This window comes from Triticum urartu, chromosome 1A (genome assembly GCF_056163025.1).
Source record: "Triticum urartu cultivar PI428250 chromosome 1A, HENAU_Tu73, whole genome shotgun sequence".
NCBI lineage: Eukaryota > Viridiplantae > Streptophyta > Magnoliopsida > Poales > Poaceae > Triticum > Triticum urartu.
Window position 1 is genome coordinate 90480458 of NC_141873.1, and position 10736 is coordinate 90491193.

The 10736-nt window shown below is 45.6% G+C and overlaps 1 protein-coding gene across 3 annotated transcripts; it reads right to left on the reverse strand.

Annotated features, from left to right (window-relative positions):
- Positions 1-253: 253 nt before the first annotated feature.
- LOC125532816 (uncharacterized) lies at positions 254-9218 on the reverse strand. Of its 3 annotated transcripts, none has more exons than XM_087514158.1 (17): positions 8694-9218; positions 8317-8491; positions 7785-7848; positions 7441-7482; positions 7305-7343; positions 6634-6674; positions 6523-6550; positions 4144-4221; positions 3942-4049; positions 3799-3859; positions 3136-3249; positions 2484-2572; positions 1946-2003; positions 1366-1410; positions 1218-1258; positions 853-979; positions 254-597 (listed from the first exon to the last, which is right to left on the reverse strand). In XM_087514158.1, the coding sequence occupies exons 1-17, from the start codon at positions 9208-9210 to the stop codon at positions 476-478; spliced, it is 1749 nt and encodes a 582-aa protein (XP_087370284.1). In that variant the 5' UTR covers positions 9211-9218; the 3' UTR covers positions 254-475. The 3 variants fall into 3 exon arrangements, 2 of the variants coding, with proteins under 2 accessions (XP_087370284.1, XP_087370291.1); XM_087514165.1 differs by having other exon boundaries at positions 8317-8495; positions 8694-9177; XR_015599080.1 differs by lacking the exon at positions 254-597 and having other exon boundaries at positions 881-979; positions 1930-2003.
- Positions 9219-10736: the final 1518 nt, after the last annotated feature.

Consider the following 10736-nt stretch of genomic DNA (forward strand, 5'->3'; position numbering starts at 1 on the left):
TCCATAAGTGAAGATTCTACGATTTACGATTCTACCATCGTAGCTCTGATCTGTTTCAGGATCATAATTTGACTACCTTCGAAGGGCAATGGAACATTTTCCAACAGTTTCATGCAGTCAAGTCCAGAGGCCCGGGGACCCAGGGTACACAAAGAGTTGGGCGGCTGGAGCCCAGGGACCCGAGGACCCAGGGTGTTTCATCAACACAATGAGTGGTATGTATGCATCCTGTTGCAGCAGATTACTCAATTAATGGACAACACATCTTGAATTAATCACTTTTGCTTTACCAGGATTTAATTGAGGTAGCTGGTAAGAAAGAAAAAGGCCTAGGAGACAGAATCATCTCTTGTTCTGATCAGAAAATTTACAAGTACTTGTGGAATAACCATAAACTGCAAAACAAAACAAAAAGGCTCTAGGGCCTGTGACGGCGCAAAATTGGCACTAGGCCTCATTCCGATTTATGTGTTGGCTACACCTCAGATCCAAATGGACTTCCATGATTAATGGATTCATCGTCGAAAGATCTCCTTGTGGCTTCCCACAACTGAGACTCGATCCCCAGTTTCTTCAGCTCATGAAGTCCTCTATCAACTTTTAACATAGTTTGACAAAACAAGAAAAAAATGATTACAGCTTTCAACGACACATTTAGCACAACTATTAGTGTTTAGCGAGGTGATTAAAGGAAAAAAGATTGCGAGGTCATGATACTTCTCACTATGGTTTCTCAGTCATAATTTTGAACAAAACAAAATAGTTGTGGTTTCTTTTGTTTAGAACATACAAACTGTAGAGAATTGTGGATTGTGCAAAGGATGATCTCAATAGTAATGTAAGGGAGGCTACCTTCAACGACATCACTTGTAGTAACTGGATGGTTGCCTTGCTCTATCCAAAATTGTAGCCGGTCGTCAGCTATATCTTCCTCTACATCATGGTTTTTGGCCCGCCTCCAAAAGTAGGTCAACCATGCCTGTTGTATTGTTAGTTCCTCGACGTAAAATTTATGGTAAGTAAAAAATGGAACACTCACAAGAAAGAAACAAGAACAGAAGATATGAATTTCCATAAAATGTTTAAGCTGACATTTTACTATGGTCGACTTAGTTTATCATGTTTTAACTTTGACACATAGCGGAACACAAAATAATAGTACTAATTTGCAGAGAATTGTCTCGACGCATCACATGGATGACAGATTGTTATTTTACCTGCTTGAAGCGTACATCTTCTCGCTCGTCCTCACTTAAATCTAGGACAAATAGCAAGCCCCCACAGATAGTTAGTAAAGAAATTTGATGTACTAGTGTTTTTCACAGGCCATAGATGTCAAAGGAATTAGTGAAGAGAAGAACTAACCAGTTGACTCTGGAGAACTATGACTATCAGCAGGAAAAACCGGACCTACAATAGGAAGCTTACTCATCATAAAAAGGGTTAAACGTATTCGTCCAATGCCATCAAGTCAATTTAGCAACATGAATGTTCAGAAGGACAGATGAGCTGACACAGCTGGCTAGGAAGCAGCTCTAATCACACAAACGAAGAGATAAACTTCCTGCAATTCTCCAATACAAACTAGAATTACTGAACCAAAAATCTACATGGTTTTGTTCAGTATTTTCCTGAAGTGATTCTGGTATATATCAATTATATTAAAGGAGTGTAATTGCTCCGTTTTTCCCTGGTGTTATATGCATTGTCAGCTTGCTGTACCATTCGGAGTCTGCAAGAAGTGGCTATTGGATGCCCAAGAGATGCTATGTGTTGCCAAATTGTAACAGCACCACATACAGTTTCGAGTCTTTTTGGAACTCTTATGACTTTATCGTAGTGGCCAGAAAAATGGTTGTATATCTGTCGGAAGTTCTGAGATATATCACATAGTAACATATTAAAGATAAAAGTATAAGAAATGAGTACATTTTGGAGAAGCCACCTGAGAGAGGTCTGTATCGTCGATGTTCTGCTAAAGCCAGCATGATTGCATCTTCTACCTTCAAAGGGAATATTAGATTATTGCTTCAGTAATTGAAACTAGAAACATAAATATCATTTTCTTCCTTTATGAGAATATGTGAAAGAAAATTCAGTGACACATACTGCGTCTACAATATACTTCACAATGACATAAACTTGTAACCCTAATTAGTTACGGGAGTATGAAGTACTGAAGTTTGACGATCCACTTTCTATTTTCATCAAGTGGAACCAATATGATGCATCAATTACTTTCTGTATCACTCTGTGATTGACAGAAAAAACGAAATTGTCAAAACAATGAACTAGACGAGCATGAGAACTGCTAGAAGATAACTTTCATCTAGGAAATTGCCACACCAACACTATGAGACATAATTTTCGTTTATTGTGAGTACTATGGATCTCATCAAACTTGATCAATTGGGACTTTCCTCTGAAAGAAACTCATAGATTGGGACAAGCATAAAATTACTAAGAAAATATTGAGAAAAAACCTTGAGCGAAGCTAATTCACGAAGTCCTTTCTCAACTAAAAGCATGCTCTCAATATTTCCGTCTCCAGCCGTATCATTTACATCATTATCTGCTACCACATGAACAGTACAAGAAAATAAGTAATGTGATTGAAATCATGATATTATATACCATCACTGGTACACTTAAAAATGATGATACATCCTTCGGCATTATATTACTTTAAAAAAATGACAGAAATATAATAATCCTCCACATGGCAGAAATATATTAACCCTCTACTTGACATCTTTTTGCACCTATGGGAAAAATGTAAGTACTTCACTAAGGGAAATATATTTGGAATTCATTTTCTATGCACGTACGAAATGCAAAGCAAAAATCCATATCACAACAAAGATGAAATCCAACTCAAAGCAACTCAAGTACATTCTGCAGATTTATTTATGTCATTTCCAGTTTCATTTTTATCTTGACATCAGAATCCTTACAGGGATTTTCAATTGATGTAGGTTATATCATTTCATGGCAATCTGGCCTTCATCTACATGTATCACGGCATAAGCTACTTGTAGAGTAATCTAAATCTGAGATGCTTGTACCAACGGCTTCATGGTAGTAACATAATCATAATTAGGAGACCAAAAGATGGATTTTGAAAGGGAATCTGACCTGATAAACTTCCATCTCTAGCTTTTTGCCCAATTGATAGGACGACTTCAAGTGCAAGTGGTGCAACCGAGGACCAGTGTTCTAGTTTTTGTTCAGCGATATCAGAATGTATCCCTAAAATAGACACCTTTGCATTAGCCAACCATTCTGACAATCTTAACATTACATATTTTAAAAAAATTTACTGCTCAGTTGTGGATAAGCCTTTTTCTCATGAAGAATATCAATTTTTCCCTGACAATAATTGGCAATAAATTTTACAGGCTTCAGAGAAAATTATGACAGACAAGTAACGACTGAATCTCTCCATGAATAACTTAACGAAATCAATTTGAAACAGGACATATTATTAAAGGGTACACTCATTAAAAGGCAAACTATGCAAAATGTTTATGGCAACATTAGCTTATGAATTTTATAATGAACAAATAGGTAAGGGCAATAATGCATCCCTTAGCCCTTATTTTTAACCAGCACCCGAGCCCTTAATTTCTCAATGTTAACAATTACAATGGAGGAGAGCTGCTGTTTAGGGCTCCACAAATTTACTTGCTTCCCTGCACCTTTTTATGCTGTAGTAGAACGCTAGAGAATTTTGAGAAATTAATTAGACTACATTAGAGGAAGATCCCGGAAAAAAAATACAGGAGATAATCTCAGTACCAAGTCTAACAGATAGTTTCCAGTAGCGGGCGAGCCAACACCTCTTTAGCACCACCTCCTCCTGATAAATGATTTTCGTGAAATGTAATGGATCCAAAAACAACAAAGTGCCAGAATATGAATAGGCCAGCAAGCCTACACACCATTTCTTCTTGTGACAGGATCATTCTGTTGGATGTTGCATGAAGAGATCTCAGTTCTGATCCAGTACCTACACGCCGAGATACAGATGTGGCCATCTCACCAGCGACCTGCCCAACAGAGTAAATAAAAGTTTAGGCTTGCAAAACATGACTGAGGAAAACTCATTCAGCAATAAGTAATCATATTTGGTGAACTATTCACCTTTGCTTCTGATCGAAGGGCTGTAATCTCATCGCAGCTTGCACTGTTACCCCTTCTTGAACCAATTCTCATTGAAGCCTAAGAGAAAACAGATCTCGAGGTTGGACAGAGTTAGTATGCAAAATCTTAGAATTGCTTTTATTTTCCCTGTAATTTCTAACTTGGACTTATGAAATGAAGAAAATTCATTATACTCTGGTAGGTCAACAACCAAGGGCTCGGGTGTGGGGTGGGGTGCAATCTTCCTATCCAAGGGTGCTCATGGGACAATGAGGCGATGGGGCCCGGTTGCCTCCAATAGACCATACAAGGGTTGTCCGTCCCATGTGACACGTGGGGTTGGGCATCATTTGCTTCCAGTCTAACATGGCCCGCCAGCAAGCGGACCTCCCATAGGCCTATATCTCCTTCATACAGCTCTCGATCGGCCGATTATCAGTCAGACCTTGGTTGGGCTAGAGAGCTACAGTTTAGATATTTCCCCATTTGGTAGAAGCAAGTTGCAAATTGTGGTCGCTCGCTCGGCTCCCCCGGGCCGACGGGCGACTCAGCGCCGCCCCCTTCATCCACCCCCCTCCCTTCCTCCCTCCCCCCTCGCCGCCGCCAGAGGGCGCGACCGGGCGAAGCCCGGCCGGCGCCGGCGCCGGCGGGAGTCCTTCCTCATCCCTCGGTTGGTGGTGGCGTGGGACATGGCCGCTGGGTGGAGGCACCATGTTGGTGCGGGGCATGGCGGTGCGGCGGCGCATGGCTGCAGCGGTGGCGCAGGTGCGTGTTGGCGGCGCGGCGGCTGCACGGCAGCGGGGTTGTGCGTGCTCTGCCTGCCCCTTCGGTCGGGTCTGCTAGGGTTCGTCCTCCTCAGATCTGACGCGGTGGCTGCCATGGTGGTGCGAGGCGGCCTCCCTCCCATTGGGTGCGTGCGTGTCTCCTGAAGGTGGCGGGCTGCGGGGGGTGGTGTCGGATCTGGTGGTCTTGCTTCAGCTCGTGTCGCGGGATGACCTAGATCTAGCGGCCACCATGGCGGGCGGCGCGGGCTGTGGATGGCTTGGGCTGCGGTGGGCGGCTTCTTCCTTGCCGCTAGGCAGAGGTAGCAGCGGCGTGGTGGCGGTGCAGACCGGGGTCACTCCGGGCGGCTTGGTGTTGGCGTCCGGGGTGGCTGTCTGGTGGCGCAGGTGCGTGCCTGGCGGCTCCGACGCTTGGAGCTCGCCGGACGGCGCGTGTTGGGCAGTGGTCCGGTGTGGCTGCTGCTCCGTCCGTGGGTGGCTCCACAGCGGTTTGGCAAGTTGGCTGCGGCGGCGGCTGGTATGCCCTGGCGTCGGCTTGTCCGTAGGCCGCTTGTATCGGCCTTCGATCTATCTCCTCGTCGTCCGGGTGCTATTCCCGTTGAAGGAATGGCCTTCTCCCAGCTATGGCCCATCGTTAGTCTCGCGCTAGGGCAGCAGGACCTAGCTCGTCTCGCGCCCGGCAGCAGGACCGTGCCCGTCTCGTGCCCGGCAGCAGGACCGAGCCCGTCTCGCGCCCGGCAGCAGGACCACACCCGTCTCGCGCCCGGCAGAAGGACCGTGCTCGTCTCGCGCTCGATGCGGCAGGACGAGTCGATGGAGGCTAGTTTGCCACAGAGTCCGCTCGTCTTTTCGGTTGGGGTAGTGACAGGTTTCGAGTGAGGTGTTGTCGAGGTCTTGGATGCCAGGGCGGCGGCCCTGGTGGTGGTAGCGTGGTGCTCTTGGGCAGAGCTCGTCGCTCGGTGCTGCCCGGCGGCCATGGCCGTGTGGGCGGTGTGGTCACTGGGGTGTGGCGTTCGGTGGCAGTGAGTGTTGGCTGGGTGAAAACCTGCTCTATCTTCGGACGGACCGGCGGCGGCGTTGCTCGTGCCCTTCTTGAAGGCGTCGTCGCGGCTCCCATTGCCCGTCGTGTGGCTCCTGGGGAAACTCTGATCCTCGGATCGGACGGTGGCGGCGCTCGGTGTCGTATCCTTCTTGAAGACACCGTCTTGGAGCTCATGGTTCGTCGTATGTGGCTTCATTTCTTCGCAGTGGCGTGGTCACTGTTGGAGTCCCCGGTTGCTCTTGTAGTGTTTGGGGTCGTGTTGCTGCGCTCAGCGCCTATGTATCATGCCTTGGGTGTGTGCGTGCGTGGTGGTGGCGTGCGTTTGTACCGGGTTGTTGTTGGACTTTGCTTTATATATAAAGCGGGGCGAAAGCCTTTTTCGGTAATTGTGGGGGAAATATATTTATTTCAAAATATCGACCATCGTAAAAAAGAACTCGGGAGAATCTAACACCTAAAGCACCACATCAAAGCACAAAATGGGACTCAAATCAAAATTAGCTTTCACATTTTGACAAAATGTTGAGCAGGAGAAGCTTTTGTATAGAAACATACCCTTCTCTGTTCTAGTGCTGCAGCCTTTCTGAGAGTCAAGGCAGAAACATGGTTTAAAATATGGTCAACATGTAAATAAAAAGAAATGATAGGTTTTAGTAAATCACATACCTGCTAATGAAATTGACCTCCGGTTCTATGGCATCACCCGCCTGAAATTCAAATAGTGAAGATCGATTAGCACAAAACATGGATATGACACAAAGTGAATGCAGACATATTCATGCAAATGGCTTCCAGAATTTAGAAACTAAGTCAATAAGTTTGCATATTTGGTCTTTAGTGGCTCACGAGTAGGACTGAAACTTGGTCTGCTGCCGTTGTACAGCTATTGATCCAGTAGGTCTGCTGAATAGCAATTAAAGTCCCACCTATCCATTTGAAGCATCTGATATTTTAAATTATTTATTTATTTATTATTTATTAGGAGCACGGTTCAGTAAAAGAGACAAATGTCACAGTTACTTTTTAGCAACTGAAGGCAAACCTGGACGTTTTGGCTTTCTTAGGCCTTAACTTCTTTTCTGAGTTGCTATGTAAAAGATAAAATGTAACACGAAGGCATGTAAATTCAATGTAGAGAAATTAATCTATGACTATTAACAGAAGATCGTATTAACAAGGAGCCTAGAACAAATGTTGCATGGATCCAAACATATTATGCAGTTGTAGAACCAGCCTCCAAGGTAAGAACTAAAATAGAAGTACACTAGGATTAAACCAGCTACTCAAGTATCAGAACTTGCTACCATAAATTCAGCAGTTTTAACAAAGAAATAAACCTGTCTGACATCTGCTTCATCGGATCTATCCTCTTCAAGCTGAAGCTCGGAAGATGCATGCCAGCATAACAAGGATGTTGAGTGCTTCCAACAAGTAGAAGTAGAAGTAAAATTCATAATCGTAATTTTATCTCACCTTTTCGTACATGCTATCATTTTCCATTTGAAGTGTGTTAATCTGCAAGGGAGGCATCCAAGAACCACAGGAGTGTTCCAAATAAGATAATAATCGATCTTAAGGTGAAGGAATGACATCTGAAGAATAACATATATACAGCATCCATATCATATTGGTTGGAGGAGCATTTTAATCTAAAGGAGAGTCAAAATAATTGTTGGGCAACCTAAAGTAGCAAATCCTATATTTTCACTTTTTCAATGCACCAATACGCTCAGCTTTTCTCAGGGAAAAACATAGAATTTTCTGAATATTCAGTCATTATTATTTTAGACAAAAGTATTTCTGATGACATGATTTACCTCATCGTTAAGAGAAGAAGAGGAGCGCCGTCCTCTCATCGAGCTTCCAAGATCAACTGATCTCCTAAGGATGATGTAGCCTATATTACTTACCATGTGATTATAAATAAATAATGCTCAAAAGGCAATAAATACTTAATGAGGTGCCTTCTGTTAATTAACAAATTCTCTGTAAGTAAACTGGGAGATACTAGATAGTACTACCTCCATTCCGAATTATAAGATGTTTTGGATATTTCAATATGCTACATATGGACTAAAATGAGTGAACAAACACACTGAAATGCGTCTATATACATCTGATTCAGAAAAACATTAGAACATCTTATAATTCGGAACGGAGGGAGTAGTTCACACGTAAGCTGTACCATCAATAAACTAACAAAGTAACAAGCATGAGTCATGAGATAAATAATTTATTCCAGATTAACATAACTCGTACACAGGTGAGAACCCATTATAGCACTACTAACAACATCATAACATAACCAATTCACTGCTCATAAATATGGAACTCATTATAGTAACTGACCTTTGCTCCCTTCGGTTAGGGACCAAGACCGACGATTCCGAACCTGTTCCGCTTGTCGCTGGCCGGTTTGATTGCTTGATGGATGGTATCATCGGAACCGACTTCCCGGGCACATACCGGTTCGTCAGCGAGGGTGGCCGGCTAACGACCGGCGCCTGATCCGCAAGGTAACGACCTATCTAAAATGCACACACATTTACATGCAACCACTTAGTACATCCATCAAACACAATGACACAATGTGTAATGTAGCAACTAGGAAATCGCAAAATTGCGTGAGGGGCGCATGGACGTGTTACGGATGATCGCACATTAGCAGGCCCTCAATTGGACGACGACATTAATCTGGAAATGGCGATCGATTCAGATGGTGTTACCGAGGGGGAGGGGGAGCGGTTGCCGGGCCTGCGCGGGGTGGAGAGCTCGATGGGCGGGCCGGAGAGTTCGCACTCCTCGCCTTCGCTGCCGCTGCCGCCGTCCTCTCCTCCGGGCCCGCCCATGACGCGCGCGAGGCGCTGCGCGGCGGCGGCGGCCCCCGCCCCCCGGCGGCCGGCGGAGGAGGTGGACCCGGCCCCGCCGAGCGAGCCCGAGCGCGTGTGGCGGGTGTGCACCGGGGACGCGGACGGGGACCCGCCCGGCGACGTGTGCGCGCTGCTGGAGACGTACGCGCCCCGCCGCACGTAACCACCGCCGCCGCCCGGGCTCGCCGGACGCGACGACATGCGATCCATGGCACCGGGCCGGATCCGATCGGGCGAGGAGAGCGGGATTTTCCCTCCCCTTCTTCCTGGAGGCTGCGATTTGATCGGAGAGGTGGTGGGAAGGGAGGGGGACGGGAATGGGTCGTTCGTCGTCCGTCCGAAGGCGGGGGCGAGCGTTTTGGCTTCCGGCCATAACGGTCTCCCGGCTCTCCAATCGGCAGGGTGGCGTGCCGCGTGGCAGGATCTATGTGGCGTTCTTTTTTTCTTTTCGTTTCTAATTTTTGGGACCTTGCTATATCCAAAAATATGAGGATGTATTTTGTTTGGTTATAAAACCAAGCTTCAGTAACAAATACTAGCTAGTTCTAATTTATTTTTGTTTATGTGATGGTATCAAAATCAACGATCAAATATATTCTCAAGAAAAAAATACGATCGTAAGTATTTCAATACATGCCATGCGATCCCAATACATTGCCATGCTTGCTATATGATGGTGGTGATCAAAGTATGTACTCTCTCCATTCGGAATTACTTGTCGTGGAAATGAGAATTATTTGTCGCGAAAATGGATGTATCTAGACATATTTTAGTTTTAGATACATTCATTTTTGAAATAAGTAATTCCGAATGGAGGGAGTAGATGATTTCTCTAGTGCGGCAAGGAGAAGGCAAGGGGAGGCATCTATCTCGTCACCTGGGACATGGTTTCCAGGCCTAAGTGGGCAGATGGACTTGGGATACTAAACCTGCGCTAGCTCACCACTGCTCTGCAAAGCGCGCTGGCCTTGGCTACGGCGAGCTGACAATTCTAGGCCTTGATGTGAGTTTGAGATTGTTGTACCGGCAGAATCGATGGCACTATTCCGGGTAGCAACAAGGGCTACAGTGGGAGACGGCCACGACACCTTGTTATAGGAGGATCAGTGGCTCGACGGGTTCCAAATTGAAGAGCTAGAACCGCTGGTCTATGAGAAGGTTCCTAAAAGAATTAGATCGATGTGCACGGTTTCTGCGGCACTAGGAGATGACACTTGGGCGGGAACTTGGCCCTAACCTCACCGCTGACACGCTCCAACAGTGTGATAGTCTAACTTAATAGGGATAATAGACTACTCATAACATAAAGGAATTCCTTCTTTTTCGGGAGCCCATTCGAAAAGAATTCTAAAGTTAAGTGTGCTCAGCTTGAAGCATTTTTAGGATGGGTGACCGACTGAAAAGTTGGTCCCAGATGCACACACAAGTGGAGACAGAATGCGCATGAAAGACTAGTGTTGATCTGTGGGGCCGGTTTAGATCCCACCAAGAGTAACGGCAGTAACCGACGGGTGTGTCCGGAGCGTTACAAGTTGGTATCAAAGACGACCCTTGCAGTTACACCGATGTTTGCGGGTCAGGTGCGCGGTCATGTTGCGCATGACATTTGTGACCCGTCATGACACACGACATGGCACATCTGCTGGACTAGATGCACATGCGTATGCTTCAAGAGGGAACGTCCCTGTGACCCGACGAGGACATCGGTTTCTTTGAATGGGGGTGTATGTGAGGGACTGGCTTAATAGGGATGATATAATACTCATATTATCAAGGAATTCCTTATTTTTAGAGAGCCCATTAGAAAAAAAATCCAAAGCTAAGCATGCTCAATTTGGAGCAATTTTAGGATGGATGACCTACTGGGAAGTTAGTCCCAGGTGCGCACGGCCGAGCACA

What these genes read in the sequence shown, in the direction of transcription:
- LOC125532816 (XM_087514158.1), bottom strand. Translation starts at nt 9,210, where the DNA reads ATGGCCGGAAGCCAAAACGCTCGCCCCCGCCTTCGGACGGACGACGAA. An exon ending in TAGAGATGGAAGTTTATCAG is followed by an intron (nt 2,573 to 3,135) that starts GTCAGATTCCCT and finishes ATGTGGTAGCAG; the next exon opens with ATAATGATGTAAATGATACG. An exon ending in TAGTTCTCCAGAGTCAACTG is followed by an intron (nt 1,259 to 1,365) that starts GTTAGTTCTTCT and finishes TATTTGTCCTAG; the next exon opens with ATTTAAGTGAGGACGAGCGA.